Raw genomic sequence first — 20,243 nt, 5'->3', positions numbered from 1 at the left:
CTTCTGAAGACACATGGGGCCTTTTTTTTTAATGTGCTTCGTGATTTAATCATTCTACCAATGACCTTCAACTCCCTGGGCTCTTAAACTCCAAAATTCCCTTCCTCAACTGCTCCATCTCTGTCCATCCCTCTCCTAAGAAACTTCATAGCACCTACCTCTTCGACCAGACTTCTGCTCACCTGGTCAAATATCACCTGAAGCAGCTCAATGTCAGATATTGTTTGCTAACCGTCGCATGAAAAGCTTTGAAGAGTTTTGCTGTGTTGAAGCTATTACCTGCTTCTGAAAGCAAGCCCGCTGTCCCTCAATAAAGGGGATTGATTGTAAATCCAGAGGGCAGTGATCACATGCAGGAAATCCGAATGCCACTTTAAATGCCTACAGGGTTGAGATTAGAATTTCTGCATCTTTTGAATGGAATACATGATTAGAACTAATTAGTAAATGAGGAGGCATTTTGTTCTTCTTGGGAACCTTTCACTAATGGGTATTACTTAACTGCAGGGTAACCTAATAAAGGGATGCTGGCTTTTACTTAAAGAGGGGTGTTTTGTAATAGTGCTCCATTAGAAAGAGAACCACTGAGTTTCCAATTCTTTTATTAAAAAGTCTGATGTCTTGTGTCCCATCGGATGATGGAAGGACTCTCGTTGCATGCAGTGTTTGGCCTCCCAAATTCCAGCTGCCTGGCACTGCTCCTGAAATATAAATTGTATGGATTTAGGAATGATTCTGTTGTTCGTTGGTGCCTTGAAAAATTTGTAGAATTGTCACTCTTATTAGTACATGGAAGCAAAGAGGTTTTTGAGGATTTTTAATGATTAACTTTGCATGAATATTACTTTGAGTGAGTAGATTTCTAACAGAGTTATACAGCATGGAAACAGGCCCTTCGGCCCGACTCATCCGTGCCAACCAAGTTGCCTGCCTGAGCCAGTCCCATTTGCCTGCATTTGGCCCTTATCCCTCTCACCCTTCCCTATCCAGGTACCTGCCCAAATGCCTTTTAACCATTATAATTGTACCTGTCTCTACCACTTCCTCTGGCAGCTCATGCCATACTCCCTCTGTGTCAAGAAGTTGCCCTTCAGGTCCCCTTTAAATTTTCCCCTCTCACCTTAAACCTATGCCCTCTAGTTTTAACCTTCTTACACAGCACAACACTCGCAGTAATCCTTGAGAGTCATGGGGTGATACGCCACAGAAAGAGGCCCTTCGGCCCATCATGTCCATGTTGACCATCAAGCACCCATCTAAGCTAATCCCATCTACCAGCATTTGGTCCACAGCCTACCATGTCTTGGCAATTCAAGTGCTCATCTAGATACTCCTTCAATGTTATTAGGGTCTCTGCCTCTGTCACTGCTCAGGGAGTGCGTTCTAAATTCCAACCATCCTCTGTGTGAGCTTTCTTTTGTATTTGTTTAAGGGATGTGGGTTTCACAGGCTGAGCCAGTATTTAATCATCCATCCCTAGTTGCCCTTGAGAAGGTGGTGGTGAGCTGCCTTCTTGAACCATTGTGGTCCTTGATATTGATATTTATTGATATTTATTTATTAGTCACATGTAAGAGAAAATAAGATATCTTTATTAGTCACATGTACATCGAAACACACAATGAAACACATCTTTTGCGTTCTGGGGGCAGCCACGCTTCCGGCGCCAACGTAGCATGCCCACAACTTCCTAACCCGTACATCTTTAGAATGTGGGAGGAAACCGGAGCACCCAGAGGAAACCCACGCAGACACAGGGAAAACATACAAGCTCCTTACAGGCAGCAGCGGGAACTGAACCCAGGTCACTGGCGCTGTAATAGCGTTACGCTAACCGCTACACTACCATGCCGTATACCGTGGACCTACCAGCAATGCTGTTAGGGAGAGTGTTCTGGACCAGCAACATTTTGATTTAAATGTTATCAGGCTTCTCTTCAAATCAGTATCTCACTCCCTCCTTATCACTGTGTTTCCTTGAGCCCTGAACTCCCTGTGAGCTCGGCATTCATCCAGCTCCTTCCACTCATACTCAAACTCTGGAATTTGGTATATTGCTTAAGTTACTGGAACAGTGGCCAGAGTCCTGGGCCACTCCTGATGCAGGGTTTTGACACGAATCGTCCCCTCACACGTGCTGCCTGACCCACTGAGTTCCTCCAGCAGATTGTTTGTTGCTCCTGGACCATTCATTCAGAGCTTGAAGCCCATCATGGCAACTGGGGAATTCAATTCAATCTGGAGTGTTCTCAAAGGAGCACGACGACAACGCCCCAGTAAATTTAAAAGGACCACAGAAATGGGGCCCCAAAGATTTTAAAGAGAGCACAGAACGATGCCCCGGTGAGTTCAAAGAGAGCACAGAACGATGCCCTGGTGAGTGCTAGAAACAGAACCCTGGTGAGCTCAAAAAGAGTGTAGGAACAGGGTCCAGGTAACGTTAAAGGGGGCTTGGGCAACAGATCTGAGCTAGGCAGATGCCGGACTATCGGAAATTCCGAGTAGTGGGATGGCGGATTATCGGAGTTTTACTGTAATAGTTGGAGCAAGAGACAATCTGCTGGAGGAACTCGGCGGGTCAAGCAGTATCTGAGGGGGAGGTGGGGGAAGGAATTGTTAATGTTTCAGGTTGAAACCCTGCATCAGGACTGAGAGTGGAGCATTCTTGTGTAACCTGGACTAGGAGTTACACATCACTGAACAATCCTCTCTCTCACATGGGGTAGGTTATGATGTGACAGCTTCTTCACTGTGCAGAGGATAAGGGGCAAGGTGTAGGGGCTGGAGGGAGGTGATTGCTGGCAAGGGACACAGGGCCAGGGGGTGGGAATCAAGGCTGAGGATTCTTGTGGGGCCAGAATGAGTACAAGTGGTCACAGAGAAATATACAGCATGGAAACAGGCCCTTCGGCCCACAGAGTCGACACCAATCACATATCCAGTTGTACTAATCCCACGTTAATCCCATATTTTTCCTGTCCCCACATTCTCCTCAATTCCTCAGATTCTACCACTCACCAACGAACTAGGGACAATTTATTCCCCTCTCCACTCTCAGTCCCGACGCAGGGTTTCACCCCGAAACGTCGACAATTCCTTTCCTCCCACGGATGCTGCTGGATCCGCTGAGTTCCTCCAGCAGATCGTTTGTTGCTCTTGATTCCAGTGTCTGCCGTCTCTTGTGTCTGCACTGCAACAGTTGGACTTCAGCTTTTTTTCATTGATTGAGCCCCACAAGAATGACATATGTTAACAAACCCTAGATTTGCCACTCCAGGACACAAATACAGGATCTGCCTTTCATTATACACAGGAAATGCAGTGATCATAAAACAACACTTTATTGTTGTATAGTGTTGCAAACAGATTCATGTATATTTTATGTGCTGACTCATTTATATGTTATGTACTATAAAAGACTAACAAATATTTTGGCAAGAGATGAAAGCAGAAATTCAGTCCCCAAGTTTCATCTATAAACTGATGGAACTTTTCAGTTGTAAATCATTAGTTGACTAAATTATATCCTAAATGTTTTTCTTCTCAGTTAATAATAGTAAATGGGTGACAATATGAGGTCGTACTTTCATACCTTCCTCCTAGTTCCTTACAACATGGATGGAGGCCATTCAGCCCATTGAGTCTATGCTGAGTCTCAGAGCAATTCCGTTGATCCCATTCCCCCACTTACTTCCCTCTGACCTATTCTCTCTCACCATTTCGGTCACCCTGCTATGAGAAAGATGCCATTAAGCTGGGAAGAGTACAGGGGAGATTTACGAGGATGTTGCCGAGACTCAAGGGACTTATGGCGAGAGGTTGAGCAGGTTGGGACTTTTATCGCTGGAGCGCAGGAGAGTGAGGGGTGGTCTGATAGAAGTGTATAAAATCATGAGGGGCATAGATGGGTTATTTTTCCCAGGATTGTGGAATCAAGAACTAGAGGGCGTAGGTTTAAGGTGAGAGGGAAGAGATTTAATAAGAACCCAAGGGGCAACTTCTTCACCCAGAGGGTGGTCCATATATGGAACGAGCTGCCAGAGGAAGTGGTTGAGGCGGGTACATTAACAACATTTAAAAGGCACTTGGACAGGTACATGGATGGGAAAGGTTTAGAGGGATATGGGCCAAATGCAGGCAAATAGGACTAGCTTAGATGGGAATCTTGGTCAGCATGGACCAGTTGGGCTGAAGGGCCTGTTTCTGTGCTGTATGACTCTATGTCTTTCTCCCACCACTCACCTACACACGAAGGACAATTTACAGCAGGCAATTAACCGACCAATCAGCACGCCTTTGGGATGTGGGAGGAAACCAGAGTGCCCGGAGGAAACCCGCGCGGTCACAGGGAGAACGTGCAAACTCTGCGCACAGATAGTTCCCCTGAGGTCAGGATCGAACCAGGGTCGCTGGAGCAGCAAGGCAGCAGCTCTACCCACTGCGGCACCCTTGTCATCACGATCGACTCTCCTGAATTTGAATCCAGTGGATCCCAGTTTCAGGAGCAGACTGGAGAGCAGTGCTGGGTCCAGGCTGGAGCAAGGCCAACCAGATGCAGGGTCTCGACCAGAAACATTGACTGTCCATTTCTCACCATCGATGCTGCCTGACCCGCTGCGTTTCACTGGCACTTTGTGTGTTGGAAAGCAATGCTGCTACTTTATTCCAGGGCAATGTCCTTTCAAAATAGAAATGTAAGAAATTAAAACAAGAAGAGAAAAAACGCCTCTCCCCAAATGTTTCCCACTCTCACTTCCTTATCAGAATCCAGCACCAGTAACCCTTTGTGTTCCTGCTTTTCTCCCTCCAACAACTGTCTCCAACCTTCACCCTCCCCTCTCCCCACCTCCCTGCCACACCTCCTCCATTCAAGATGTTCAGGCTGATCCTTTATGTCGTTGCTAGTTTCCTGCTCAAACCGCTCTTCCCCAATTCTCTGACCATCTTAAGATCTATTGCTGTCTGCACAGGTCCAGTTTGTGTTATTTCTCCTTACAGGTTATCAAACCAGTGTACCCTCACCGCACTCCCTGTATTACGTGGAGATCTTTCCTAAGGGAGGGCAGATGTGCACATAATATTCCAGATGTGGTCTCACAGGGTCCTATATAATTGGAGCTCTTTTACTCGAATCCTTTAACAACCGTTTCCCTTGCTATTCACTGCACAGTATCTCCCTGCCAGTCACCAATTAGAACATAGAACACTACAGCACAGTACAGGCCCTTCGGCACACAATGTCGTGCCGACATTTTATCCTGCTCTAAGATCTATCTAACCCTTCCCTCCCACATAGCCCTCCATTTCTCTATCATTCATGTCTCTTAAATGTCCCTAATGTATCTGCCCCCACAATCTCTGCCGGCAGTGTGTTCCATGCACCCACCACTCTCTGTGTAAAAAACTTACCCCTGACATCCCCCTTATACCTTCCTCCAATCACCTTAAAATTATGCCCCCTTGTGTTAGCCATTTTCGCCCCGGGGATCAAATGTCTGACTGTCCTGTGTAACCCTGGGCTAGGAGTTACGTTTATCAGTAAACAATCCTCTCTAACTCTCCACACCCAATGAGCATTGCGTTTTCCAGTTTTGGGTAGCACTCTCCTCCAGTGGGTCGTTTCTTCCACCCCCCCCCCCCCCACCAACTTTCTCCTTCTGAGTCCCCTCAGGTCATCCCATTTTTGTCCCCTTTCCCTCAACCTTCCCCCCATCACCAATCTTCGTCGCCCTGCCCCTCCCAGTTCCATCCGCCCACTACACACACAGTTCACCCACAGGTTTCCCTGCACCCCAACTTCTCTTCCGTCTGGTTCTTGTTCCATCTGCCATATGCCTCTCCCCTAATGGTTCCCATTCTCACCAGAGTCCAGCACTGGGAGCCCTTGGTGTTCCTGCTTATCTGCCTCAATCATTCATTCATTCATTCATTCATTCATTCATTCATTCATTCTCTCTCTCTCTCTCTCTCTCTCTCTCTCTCTCTCTCTCTCTCTCTCTCTCTCTCCCTGTCTATCTCTCTCTCTGCCTGTCTCTCTCTCTCTCTCTCTCTGCCTTCATCTATCATCCACCTGCCACTGCCTCCCAAATCCACCCCATCTTCCCTCCCCTACCTGGCACAACCTGCCTGTCATCTCGGGCTCAGGCTCCTGCCTCACCACTCCCCTCTCTTCGTACTGGCCGTTTCCCCTCCCCACTCTCAGTCCTGAGACAGGATTTCAACCCGAAACATCGACAATTCCTTCTCCTTCCCTCCCCCCCCCCCCCCCCCCCACCCCAACGGATGCTGCTTGACCCGCTGAGTTCCTCCAGCGGATTGTTTGTTGCTCCCGATTCCAGCGTCTGCGGCCTCTTGTGTCTCCAGTCGTCTCTGTCACATGGGGTAGGTTTCGGCGTGACAGCTTCTCCACTGTGCAGAGGATGAGGGGCAAGGTGTGGGGGCTGGAGGGAGGTGACTGCTGGCAAGAGACACAGGGCAAGGGAGGGTGGGAATCAAGGCTGGGGATTCTTGTGAGGCCAGAATGAGCACGTGGTCATAGAGAGAGATGCAGCATGGAAACAGGCCCCTCGGCCCACGAGTCCACACTGACCATCAAGTATCCAGTTACACAAATCCCACATCAGTCCCAAGTGGCACGGTAGTGTAGCGGTTAGCATAACGCTATTACAGCGCCAGCAACCCGGGTTCAATTCCCGCCACTGTCTGTAAGGAGTTTGTACGTTCTCCCTGTGTGTCTCGTGGGTTTCCTCTGGGCGCTCCGGTTTCCTCCCACATTCCAAAGACGTAAGGGGTTAGGAAGTTGTGGGCATGCTATGTTGGCACCAGAAGGGTGGCGACACTTGCGGGCTGCCCCCCAGCACATTCTCAGTAACGCAAAAAGACGTGTTTCACTGTGTGAAATATCTTACTCTCCCCACATTCTCATCAATTCCCCAGATTCTACCACTCACCTACACACTAGGGGCAGTTTACAGTGGACAATTAACCTTCCAAGCTGTACGTCTTTGGGATGTGGGAGGAAACCGGAGCACCCGGAGGAAACCCACGCGGTCACAGTAGGAATGTGCAAACTCCACCCACAGACAGCCCCCCCAAGGTCAGGATCGAACCCAAGTCTCTGGTGCTGTGAGGCAGCAGCCCTACCAGCTATGTCACCGTCCTCCCCTCCTGTATCATTTACAAACTGTAGTGGAGACTTCTCTTCCTGAGCACCTTGCAGCTGACGTTTCATGGGCAACTTGGCTGGCCACTGACAGCAATTTTCCAGTCAACAGGGAGATGTGCAGCTTATGTTATTCCATGCAGCAGACATTGTAGACCTCAACGTCCAGAGAACCTCAATTGTTGTATGACCCCAATTAGTGTAGGGGACAGATTTGCATTGGAGACCCCTGCCTCTGTTAGGTGGTTGTCAAGATGGCTGACCTCAGTGCACTGACCAAAACTGGATCGACGCAGACATTGGTGAAAACACCTTCAGAAGAGCTGTATCCCTGCTGCCCCATTCCCACTGTGTCTCAATTCCCATTCCCACCCGACAGGGGTGAATGAAAACACCCACCAGAGATTTAATTTGTTACCAGCAAGATTTCCTTTGTGTTCAAGATGTTGTGACTGGGTCATGATCAGGTGCGCAGTGTTTTAGCAACACAGGAAGTCAAATTCTCATTTTGTTACTTGAATTCTCTTGATTTTTGACAACGTCTCGGAATCAAGTAGCAAACAATGTGTTGGAAGAACTCAGCAGGTCGAGCAGCGTCTGTGGGGTGGAAGGGGGGGGGGAAGGAATCGTCGACGTTTCGGGTCGAAACCCTGTCTCAGGACTGAGAGTGGAGAAGGCAGATGGCCCGTGTGAGGAGGAGGAGGGGAGTGGTGAGACAGGAGCCCGAGGTGATTGGTGGACTGAGGAGGGGTGTAAGATGACAGGCAGGTTGTGCCAGGTAGGGGAGGGGAGCGGGGCTGGAGTTGGGAGACAGTGGCAGGTGGACGACAGATGGAGGCAGACAGAGAGAGAGGAAAGAGGGAAAATGAAAAAAAAACAGATGGATCAAGGTGGGGAGACGGGAGTGTGCAGAGGCTGCTCGACCCGCTGAGTTCCTCCAGCAGATTGTTTGTTGCTCCAGATTCCAGCGTCTGCGGTCTCTTGTATCTCCCAGAGTCGAGTTTCTGTGCTGCCTTCTGTTTCCTGAGAGAAACTCAGAATCAAAAAGTTATTAAGATGTGTACGAAGTTCACAAAAAACATAAAGAATAGGAACAGGAGTAAGCTGTCTCACCTGTCGAGCCTGCTCTGCCACTCAGTAAGATAATGGCTCATCTGCTACCTCAAAGCCATTTTCCTGCACTAACCCCCTGACCCTGCACACCCTAATTGTCCAGTAATCTATCAATCTATGTTTGAACAAATGACTGAGTTTCTACGGCCATCTGGGGTAGAGTATTCCAAAGGTTCACCAACTGGTTGAAGAAATTTCTTCCCCTCACCTCAGTCATCAATGATCTACCCCTTATTCCCAGCACCTGTCCCCTCAGTCAGGGGAAGCACCCTCCCTGCACCTTTGTTTCAGCCTGTCAGAACAAGCATGGTTTGCGATTAATTTACTGCTTCCTTAATGAGAGGAGATTAACGACTTTCTGACTTCCTTTTCTCACAGCTGGCATACCCTGCAAAGGTTAAGGATTTATACCTCCCCGTTGTATGAGTTTTCCCGTCTCAAAGGGTTCTTTATGAATTTAACCTCTGTGTTAAATGGGGAGAGTTTATTCCAGATTTTATACCAATCCAAGAGCCTTGCTGATCACTTTATCTATTGTGAGTCCATAATTTACCAAGCAATATAGTGCTAATGCTGGGAATATTTAATGAAAACAGGTATAGATGGAAATACTCAGCATATCAGGCAGCTTCTGTGGAGAGAGAAACATGTTTCAGGTCAAAGGCAGGATTTGAACTCACTGTGTCTGGGTTCAGAAGCCAAGGTTACCCTGACCCTGTGGTTTCATTGCAAAGGGGAGATGTCTGCCCTCAGTGTGAGGGGTGTCAGGGTGTGTGGATGGAGATACCTTCAACCAGAGGGTTCATCTTCCCTGGGTTCACAGAGACTCCGTGTAGACAATGGCTTGGTCGTCAGCAACATGAGGCAGCCGAGCACTTTGAAGGAAGTTGGTGGGGCTCGTCAGAGAGGAACCAGGTCTTCCTCCTCAAGGACAGCTTCTATCCCGCTGTTATAAGACTATTGAACAGTCCCCTTGTACAATGAGATGGATTCTTGACCTCACAATCTACCTTGTTATGGCCTTGCACCTTATTGTCTGCCTGCACTGCACTTTCTCTGTAACTGTAACACTGTAGTCTGCATTCTATTATTGTTTTCCCTTGTACTACTTCGATGCACTGATGTGATGAAATGATCTGTATGGATGGCATGCAAAACAAAGTTTTTCACTGTACCTCGGTACATGTGACAATAATAAACCAATTTACCAATTTATAAGCAAAGAATGCTAGAAACACTTAGCAGGTCAGGCAGCATCTGTGGAGAGAGGAGCAGAGTTAACGACTCCAACTCCTTTGTCACGTCTGCATTCACGGGACATGACTATTTCTAGCAAAGGCAGAATTTATTGTCCATCCTGAATTTCAACCCTGTCACATTGGTAGGAGTCGGCCACAGGGCCTGAACTTGTGCATAAACCAGACCCAGTAAGGGCAACAGATTCCCTTCTCTGATAGACCTGTGCAACAATAAAAACAGAAGATGAAGGGAGTACTCAGCAGGCCAGGCAGCATCTGTGGAAAGAGAAGCAATTAACATTCTATTCCTGGGATCCTTCATCAGAACTGAGAAAGGGGGAAAACTTTAGACTTGGAAGGTGGGAGAGGGCTGTGGGTGGAACAAGGGGAATTAGAGGAACAAAGGACTGCAGATGTTGGAATCTCGATGAAAAACACTGATGCTGGAGGAACTCAGCAGGCCAGGCAGCATCCGTGGAGAAAAGCAGGCAGTCAACGTTTCTTCCCCTTTTCCTGTTTTCAGTTCTGAAGAAGGATCCTGATCCGAAACGTTGACTGCCTGCTTTTCTCCACGGATGCTACCTGGCCTACCGAGTTCCTCCAGCATCTTGTTGTTTTTTTCATCGGAACAAAAGGAATTTCCGTGCTAGGGTGAAATAATGTGGCTGTTAAGAGGTAGCTAAGCTCCTGTGTAATGTGTTGCTAATGTTGTAAAGTCTGGATGGTGGTGGACAGTTTGGTTAACTGGAGCCTGCTCAGGAGGACAGAATATACAACTGAAAGAGAAAGGGAGGAGTGGCGGGTAAAAATGGCCAGTCCTGATACAGACGGAAAGAAAGAGTGATTTATCTAAAGTGGATAACTTCAATGTTGAGTCTCGAAACATCGACAATTCCCTTCCCCTCACAGATGCTGCCTGACCCGCTGAGTTCCTCCAGCGGATTGTTTGTTGCTCCAGGTTCCAGCGTCTGCAGTCTCTTGTGTCTCAGTATTGAGTCCTACAGGCTGCAGTGTGTCCAGATGGAAGACGAGGTGTTGTTACTCGACCTTGCCTTGGGCCTCGCTGTATCGGTGCAGGAGACCAGAGACAGGGAGGTCGGACTGGGAGTGCCACGGGGAGTTAATACCTGCAGAGCTTTTCCACCATTTTTAGTTTTGATTTCAGATTTTCAGCATCTGTATTTTTTTTTATGATCTTCAGACCTACACAACAGTTGGGTGGTTTCATGGTCACCTTTACTGACACGGATTTGTTTTACAAACTCCACACTTAGCTGCTTTCAAATCTACTTTTCCCATCAGGCCATGGTAGTCACCACAGCAACAGACCAGTCCAGGAACTTCATCACTCTTCCACCACCCCTACAACCCTGGAAATAATGATTACCAAAATAAATCCTCAAGGATGCCAAAAAAATTGCAAAGAAACCCCACACATTTCCCCTATTCCCCCTTTCCTAGTTACCAAACCTTGTGGGTTGTGCACCCAGAGAGCCCCAGTCCCACTGACCACACGGAGCCCACGGTAGCGTAGCGGTTAGTGCGACGCTATTACAGCGCCAGCGATCGGGGTTCGATTCCCGTCGCTGCCTGTAAGGAGTTTGTACGTTCTCCCCGTGTCTGCGTGGGGTTTCCTCCGGGTGCTCCGGTTTCCTCCCACATTCCAAAGACGTACGGGTAGGTTAATTTGGGTTTTAAAAAAATGGGCGGCGTGGACTCGTTGGGCCGGAAGAGCCTGTTACCACGCTGTAAATAAAAAAAATCAAAAAAAAATCAAAAAATCAAAGAGATGGGTTCCAGTCATTGTGAACCTGGCATAACCTCTGGTAACAGGGACCAGGATTTGCAGGCTAGTGTTGGGGTATGATAGAAGGAACCTATACTAATCACTGCTTTATACTCGATCCGGGAATAATTGGTATATTATTATAACATGTACGAGATATAGTGAAAAGCTTATGTTTGTGTGCCATCCAGACAGATCATTCCATACATTGAATGAGCTGCCAGAGGAAGTGATTGAGGCAGGTACATTAACAACATTTAAAAGGTACTTGGACAGGTAAGCTATGGGCCAAACACAGGCAAATGAGACTGGCTGAGGTGGGAATCTTGGTCAGCATGGACCAGTCGGGCAGAAGGGTCTGTTTCCGTGCTGCATGACTCTATAAGTACATTGATGTAGTACAAAAGGAAAAAAGACACACAGAATGCAGAATATAGTGTTACAGTTACGGAGTAAGTGCAGTGCAGGTCGACAAATAAAGTGCGAGGACCATGAAGAAGTAGACTGAGAGATCGAAAGTTCATCTTTATCGTATAAGAGGTCCATTCAATAGTCTTATTACAGCTGTCCTTGAGCCTGGCGGTGTATGTTCTGCAGCTTTTGTGTCTTCTGCCCGATGGAAGAGGGGAGAAGAGAAAATAATCAGGGTGGGAGGGGTCTTTGATCATGTTGGCTACTTTCCCAAGGCAGCAGGAAGTGTAGACGGGGTCAATGGAGGGGAGGCTGGTTTGCGTGATGGACTGGGCTGTGTCCACAGCTCTCTGCAATTGTTTTGCGGTCTTGGGCAGAGCAGTTACCGTACAAAGCTGTGATGCATCCGGATATGATGCTTTCAATGGTGCATCTGTAAAAACAGCTAACCATAACTGGGATTATCCAAAACACTTCTTCTGTCAACACCAGTATCTCATCTCCATTAAGGCAGTGCATTGGGAAATGAAACAAATAAATGTATTTTTTCAGAAGCAGGTAAGAGGTAACGCTTTAGCTTGTGAAATTGTTTCTGGACATTTCTGCATTTAATGTTGGAAAACACTGGGTGATCCCAGCGCACCACTTACTCAATTCAAAAATCAATTTCCCTGACATTTTAACACAACATTTGAATCCTCTGCCTTGTAGCATTTGCCGAGTCCAAGGTCTCTCGGCAACCTCCCGGAGATCCATTTGCACTCTGATTGGTTTCAGCATTTCAGATGAAACTGAGATTCATTCGAACCATCTCAGTGGTCCCATGGAGGTGGCTGCGAAGCTGACGTTGTGCAGTTCAGTCCTCCACAAACAAAGCCTGTGTACAGTGTCTGGAACAGTTTCAGACTCCATCTGAGAACACTGGTGACTAGCTATCTCTCAGACCCTTCAATTCACTTATTCCAGCTATAAATACGTACAGTTATGTAGCACTTTAATATAGGGTGAAGCAGTTGTACAGCTAAGTAGAGCTACTGCTTCACAGCTCCAGCGACCTGGGTTCAATCCCGATCTCCTGTGCTGTCTGTATGGAGTCGCATGTTCTCCCTGTGACCCCAGGAGCTCCAGCATCCCTCCCACATCCCAGAGACGTGAGGATTGGTAGATTAATTGGCCCCAGGTTATATGGTAGAATCTGGGAGGAGTTGATGGGAATGTTGGGAGAATAAAATATTTGTGTATGTTTCATGTAAATGGATGCTTGATGACCAGAATGTTCTGTATGGGCTGAAGGGCCTTTTAGAACATAGAACATCACAGCACAGTACAGGCCCTTCAGCCCACAATGTTGTGCCGACTTTTTCCTGCTCTAAGATCTATCTAACCCTTCCCTCCCACATAGCCCCCCACTTCTCTATCATTCATGTGTCTATCCAAGAGTCTCTTAAATATCCCTGATGTATCTGCCCCCACAACCTCTGCCGGCAGTGCGTTCCACGCACCCACCACTCTCTGTGTAAAAAACCTACCTGTGACATCTGCCTTATACCTTCCTCCAGTCACCTTAAAATGATGTCCCCTCGTGTTAGCCATTGCTGTACTGTTTCTTTCTTTGACTCTACGACATTTATAAATTGAGTTTGAGCTTTGTGAACCACTCCGACTCCTTTTCAGAGACGGAGTTCATCTCAAGGGTATCTCCATCAAGGGCAGGTTATGTTGATATGGTCCATTGTCTGATCTAGGTTAGCACATTCTGAAGCAGAGAAGGGTTTAGTTCGCCACTTGTACATTGTGCCCATGATCCATCCAGATCGTGTTGAGACCCATCCATGACCCTCAAGGTTAATGAAGCCCAAGGAGCCTTGTCAATGGGTCTCACTAACCTGTGATGCATGACTCCTGACGATGCTATTGTGTTATATTTCAAGGGGAAATTCAGTGGAAACACATTTACAAGATTCCTCTCAGCAACCTCGTTGGAAGGAGCATCGAACGGCCTCTGAAGTCACCCCTGGTTACCAAGGTTGTCACCACACCCACGTCAAGCGCCATTGCACCGATGCCAGTAACCCATTCGCTCTCATTGTCCCGTATGGAGATCAAGGAGATTGCATGCAGAACACGCAAAGAATTGCTGGGTAAGGGTTGTTCACTTCACTGTTGTTTCGAATGGCAAGCTGGAGCTGATCTTATTGATAGCAAAGACCTATAAAGCAAATTTGGATGTTGTATTGGTCCACATGGTCTTTGGAAGTGTTACGGTGGTTAAAATTCAAGGGGTGCTTATTTTTTCCCTTTCAAAAGCCTTTGGGAAGTGAATAATACACCATGCATTCATTTGTGCAGTTATTTTTTGAGTTCCTGCTCTATTTCCCCTGAGTTTAGAGAGGTGATAATCCCCTCTTACCTTCCTGAGATCAGTTAGTCACAGAAGTGCCCGATGCACTCCCAAGTTTCCAGGTTTTCCACGGACCCGGTGCCTTCCCTGGAATTTGGAAGGAGTGGGATTTCTGCGGGTCGTACTTCCGCTCTGAAACGTAGCGCAAAGGAGCCATCAGCTGACAGACGCTTATAAAGTGTGCGGCTGAAACCTTGGTGAGAAATCCTGGTGGGAGACGTGGGTTAGAAGTTATTCGAGTTTTCAGAACAATTTCAGTCCATTGAAGTCATAGTAATTTATTACATTTTCGGGTGCATCTCTCTGTCTCTTGCAGTCACGTTCCCTCCCTCCATCTCTACTTCCTTTCCTTTTCCCTTCTATCCCACCCCACCCCTCTCCCCATCCCATTCTCAGTTATACAAGGGAGCCACTGAGGTGACTTTTATTTGCTACTCAGCTTTCCTCAGTCAAGGTTGGCCCCTGTGCACTTCTCAAAAAAACTACAGGGACCAGTAAAATGGCTCCATCTGCCAGTCAACCCCTCCGCACCCGGATTCACCTATCACTTGCCAGCCTTTGCTCCACCCCTCCCCCCCCGCCACGTCACCCCTCTAGGCTTTCAGTCCAGATGAAGGGTCTCGACCTGAAACGGCAACTGTCCATTTCCCTCCGTCGACGCTGCCCGACCCGCTGAGTTCCTCCAGCCACTCTCTTCTCGCTGAATGAGAAAATCGGCAAGAACCCACTTGAAAGACGTTTTTGCATGATTAGCAATACAACTTCAATAAAAGGAACTCAAATTACTGTCCACTTCAAGGTGAATTAGTCTGGCCTGCAAATCTTCATATAGGCAGACTATTCTGTCAAGCAAGGGAAGTTGAAGGTACTCCCACTAAGTAGGGAATTCTGGGATTTTGATCCAAATGGAGGATATACTCCCCATCCAGCTGGCTGCTTTGTCCCGGACGGTGCTGAGCTTCTGGAGGGTTGTTGGAGCTAGGGAAGTGAATTGCGTTCCTTTGCATTCCCGGCCTGAGGGGAGGATGATGGAAAGTCTTCGGGGAGTCAGGAGAAGAGTTGCTTTCTCTTGGACCTGCGGTATTCACGCAGCTGATCCAGAGACGTTTCTGGCCAGTGATGCTCCCGAGGGTATTGATGATGACGATTGAAGAGAAGGAATCTTTGACCTTGGGATCATGGCTAACGAAGGCCAAGATTTTTGGGGGATTAAGAGAACTGGGAATGGGCAGCAAAATGACTTGATATTATTGAATGGCGAAACAAGCAAGACTTGTCCTGCTCCTTTACTTACGTTCTTAGTGTCTAACATCTTCCTTCAACAAAAAAAAACACTTGGGTTAACAGTGGCATTAAAGATAAGTGTAGACAGAGCCAACAAAATATTTCGCGAAGCATAATTTCTCAATATAATCAATAGAAAATGACTGCCAGGGTTGATTAACTCGAAGGATAGATGTTCTGTTTTTTTCAATTTTGGGAGATCGTGAAGGAACTTTGTGTCTCTGTGTGCAGTATGGGGATTTGACCAGGGAGATGGATTTGTGAAATGTTACTGAATGGCAGAACAGCCCAAATGTCAAATACTAGAGGGCGTAGCTTTAAGGTGAGAGTGGGAAACTTTAAAGATTTACGAGGCAAATTTTTTTACACAGGACTACACTGCTAGGGGAAGTGGTAGATGCAGATACGATAGCAATGTTTAAGAGGGATTTAGACAGGCAAGGAATGGAGGGATATAGATCATGTGCAGGCAGATGGGATTAGTTTGAATTGACATTATAGTCAGCATTGGACACTGAAGGGGCTGTTTCTGTGCTGTGCTGTTCGATGTTCTAAGTTCTAAGGGGCTGGATGGGACTTCTTTTCGGTATGTTATCATCTTCACAGCATTGGCTGCGTTGTGTATTCGCACTGAGCTGGCAGTTCCTATTCACAGATGAACATTGTACGCCTTCCCATTGTAGGCCTGACGACAGACTCGGCCACGACCAAATCTGATGGTGCTCCAAAACAGAAAAAATGGTCCCGAAAAGGAACAGAGGAACAACACAGGAAAGGTGCTGTGAGATCAACGAGCAGCGACAGGTAAACCGCCATCGGCCGTGTGGGTTTTCACCACAGGAAATCGGTGGGGGGGGGGGGGGGCGGGGGAGTGGCAGCTCGGATTTCAAATTAAAACCTGACCAAGGCCAATTGTATCTGAGGATCTGCAATATTTTTCACATGCAATGCAACCATTACTCTAAATCTGTGGACCCCCAATGATCTATTGAGCTATCAGTTGGACAAACTTGGGTTGTTTCTCTGGAGCGTCAGAGGCTGAGGGGAGACCTGATAGAAGTTTATAAAATTATGAGAGGCATCGATAGGGTAGACAGCCAGAATCTTTCTCCCAGGGTAAAAATATCAAGTACTAGAGGACATGCATTTAAGGTGAAAGGGGCAAAGTTTAAAGGAGATGTGGGAGACAGCTTTTTTCACACAGAGAGTGGTGGGTGCTAGGAACAGACTGCCAGGGGTAGTGGTGGAAGCAGATACAAGAGTGACATTTAAGAGGTTGTTAGACACATGAATGTGCAGGGAATGGAGGGATGTGGATGATGTGCAGGCAGAAGAGATTTAGTTTAATTTGGCATCGTGTTCGGCACAGACATCATGGGCCAAAGGGCCTGTTCCTGTGCTGTACTGGTCTATGTTCAGTGATCTGTTTGAGGAAGAAACAGCTAACTACTGATTGGGCAGTGGGTGGAAATACTGAGCAAATCACCCAGACCAGAATGTTCAATCAGAATACATACCTGACCCAGTGCGGACCCAACATATACTGTCAGGTGTTACTGGGTTCCGTCGGGCTTAGATTGGTCTCCGGAGCAGAGTTTGAGCCGGCGAAGAGAAAGGATATGGAACCAGATCACCAGCCTGCCCCTCACGTTCCCCTCTCACAGGATGTCTGTGGACACACTGACTTTGTGCGGCTGTGGCGCTCCCACACAGAGCGGGCAATGGGCACAGCGAGGCTGAGGTGACAGAAACCAAGGCCCAGTGGCTCGTGCTGCCCAAAGGCCTTATCCCTGCTTCCAAACATCTCTGACCATCGGGAAATTTAGGAACAATTGAAAAGCTTCTAAATAACTTAAAACATTTTAATAATAAGGCTAAAAATATTAAATTCATTTGCAGACATGTAAATTAATGAAAACATTAATGTTAATCAAAGCAAAGCAAAAGCAAATGGCTTTCCTTCACTCGCCCATTTGGGCAAGTGGGACATTGTTCCATTGCAACAGTGGACTCACCTACAACACCTCACCTACAACGTCTCATGCTTTCACACGGCAGTGCAAGGGTGTGGATGTGGCACAGCAGGTTGAGCCGCCGCCTCACAGTTTCAGTGACCCAGGTTCGATCCTGACCTCGGGAGCTGTCTGTGTGGAGTTTGCACCTTCTCCCTGTCAGTGCTTGGGATTCCCCCTGTGGTCCTGTTCCCTCCTCTATCCTAAAGGTGTGGATGTGGGTTGGTAGACTGTAAATCGCCTCTAGTGTTAGGTAGGGGGAAGGGGGTTGACGGGAATGTGGAGAGAATACAGGCTAATGCGAGGTTACACTGGGGTTCCGTTCCTGAGAACTGTTTGTCAGGAGGAAATGAACAATAGTGTGCAGGAGATAAAAAGAAGGTCCAAAAGCTTGAGAGTACGTACCACCAGACTCAAGGACAACTTCTATCTCGCTGTTATCAGACTCCTGAACAGACCTCTCACACACTAAAGACAAACTCTTGATCTCTCAATCTGCCTCGTTGTGGCCCTTGCACTTTATTTGTCCACCTGCACTGCACTTTCTCTGTAACTGCAACACTATATTCTGCATTCTGTTTTCTTTTCACTACTTTGATGTAATTAATGGCAAGATCTGTCTGGATGGCACGCAAAACAAAAGCTCTTCACTGTATCTCGGTACACAGGATAATAAACCAATAGCCAATAAACTGCTTGGCCCGCTGAGTTCCTCCAGCGTCTTGTGTGTTGCTCCAAGTTCCCAGCATCTCTTGTGTAACCAATAAGCTCTTCTGGTCTTGTTTTCTTGTTGCAGGATTCTGACAGAGGTTATGGACACTGAAACAGAAACTCAACGCCATTTATCCACCAGCTCTGACCCAGACACAACAGCAACCAAGATCGAGAGCCCTGTACCCAGCAGTTTATTTCACCTGAACGCTTCTTTCGATGACGAAGTTTTGGACCTGAAGTGATAACCTGCAGACTTTTGTTTCCTCTCTTTTTTTAAGGAAAGGTCCCTTCTTCCTGCCCCAACCCACGCCGATGAATCTGTAACCATTGCAACCTACCCAAAATGTATAGTGCATGTCTGCTCAGATCCATCATTGTTGTTGACTTCCAAAAGACCGACAACCTCTGTTCTAATTTAATGTGAATTCCACACACTTAATTACAGCCTCCACTAAAAGTTTTGGAATATTTTTGCAGGCGATTTACTTATTATTTATTACTGTGTATTTATCTTGTTGAATGGAAGAAGTTTGTGGGCTGAGATTTGTACATTTTCTTTCGATGGCCTGATGTTTGGTTTTGACCTTGGACCCTTGACCTCTTAGCAGTGTTTTTTTTTGTACTCAATGAATATGTACTGTCAACACTGTTGCTGGACTTCTGTGATGGGAAAAAAACACCAACTGTCTTAAAATATTGTATGCCATTGGTTTTATGCCAAGTAACAGATGTAAATGTATTGTGTTTCAAATGTTGCCTCAAAAATTACTGAATTCATACCTACAAAAATATCTATTTTCAGTGCTGTTGGGCACTGATGTGAAAGTAGACTATAATTCTGTTAATTAATATGAAATAAATATTAAGGGATTTAAAATGTCTTTTTCTTTACAAATTAAAATAAAGTTCAGTTCATCTGATAAGTGAATATTTTTGTTAAAGTGAATGGAAATTGGAAAAAAAACACGACAAGCATTTTCTGTCTCCTCTTAATGTACTTCCTCCTGAGGTGGGCCTCCGGGGGTGTCTTTGTGAAAATGATGCTTAAATAAATCTGTATTTATTATCTGGGATAACGTTGGACAATGTTATTTCCGTGTGGGTCATCTTTCAACAGTAGGTGTCAGCTTCAAGGTAGCCAGTGTTCTGATTCTGAGATGGTGGTCACTTGTTATCACACGTGTAAGGTGATGAGGGAATCTCTGTCCCCCACCAGATACGTCTTCCAGACTAGGAAAGGGGAGTTAGTCGGGACGTTTCTATCAATTGGTAATTGGTTTGTTGGTATCACATGTGCCGAGATACAGTGAAAAGCTTTGTTTGCATGCCATCCAGACAGATCATTCCGTACATAAGTGCATTGAGGTAGTACAAAAGGAAAAAGAGTAACAGAACACAGAATATAGTGTTACAGTTACAGAGAAAGCACAGTGTAGATAGACAAATAAAGTGCAAGGGCCATGTAGAGGTAGACTGAGAGATCAAGGGTTCATCTTTATCATATAAGAGGTTTGTGGGATAGAAGCTGCCCTTTAGCCTGGTGGTACATGTTTTCAAGCTTCTGTATCTTCTGCCCGATGGAAAGTGGGAGAAGACGGAGTGACCGGGGTGGGAGAAGTCCTTGTTTATGTTGGCTGCTTAACCAAGGCAGCAGGAAGCGTAGACGGAGTTAATGGAATGGAGGCTGGTTTCTGTGATAGACTGGGCTGTGTCCACAACTCTCTGTAATTTCTTGCAGTCTTGGGCAGAGCAGTTGCCGTACCAAGTTATAATGCATCTGGACAGGATGCTTTCTGTAGTGCATCCGTAAAAAAATTGGTGACGGTCATCGGGGACATGTCGAATTTCTTTAGCCTTCTGAGGAAGTAGAGGTGATGGTGTACTTCCTTGGCCGTGCTGTCTACCTGGTTGGACCGGGACAAATTGTTGGCGATATTTACACACAGGAACTTGAAGTTCTCAACCATCTCTACCTCAGCAAAGTGTGGATGACTCCAGTCAATGGAGCCAAATTTCAGAGGCATTGCAGTGTGCAGCCTCTACTGTGTGGTAACACTCAACACAAGCTCAATAAACTCAAATTCACAGCAGCCTTACCAACAGAAAATCTAGCGTGGGTTCA

The 20,243-nt window shown here is 46.7% G+C and overlaps 1 protein-coding gene across 3 annotated transcripts in view; it reads left to right on the top strand.

The window, feature by feature from the left end:
* garnl3 (GTPase activating Rap/RanGAP domain like 3) overlaps nucleotides 1–19,193 on the top strand; it is a 351,911-nt gene extending 332,718 nt beyond the window's left edge. For 2 of the 3 annotated variants that reach the window (XM_052036963.1, XM_052036964.1), the window contains 3 exons: nucleotides 13,642–13,851; nucleotides 16,079–16,199; nucleotides 18,204–19,182. In XM_052036963.1, the coding sequence (XP_051892923.1) occupies nucleotides 13,642–13,851; nucleotides 16,079–16,199; nucleotides 18,204–18,363 (491 nt within the window). In that variant the 3' untranslated portion in view covers nucleotides 18,364–19,182. Of the gene's footprint in view, nucleotides 1–13,641; nucleotides 13,852–16,078; nucleotides 16,200–18,203 lie in introns of all 3 variants that reach the window. The other variant, XM_052036962.1, reaches the window with a different exon arrangement.
* The last annotated feature ends 1,050 nt before the right edge of the window (nucleotides 19,194–20,243 follow it).

The sequence above is a fragment of the Pristis pectinata genome, chromosome 23, assembly GCF_009764475.1.
Source record: "Pristis pectinata isolate sPriPec2 chromosome 23, sPriPec2.1.pri, whole genome shotgun sequence".
NCBI classification, from domain to species: Eukaryota; Metazoa; Chordata; class Chondrichthyes; order Rhinopristiformes; family Pristidae; genus Pristis; species Pristis pectinata.
This window is presented reverse-complemented; position numbering and strand designations above follow the sequence as displayed.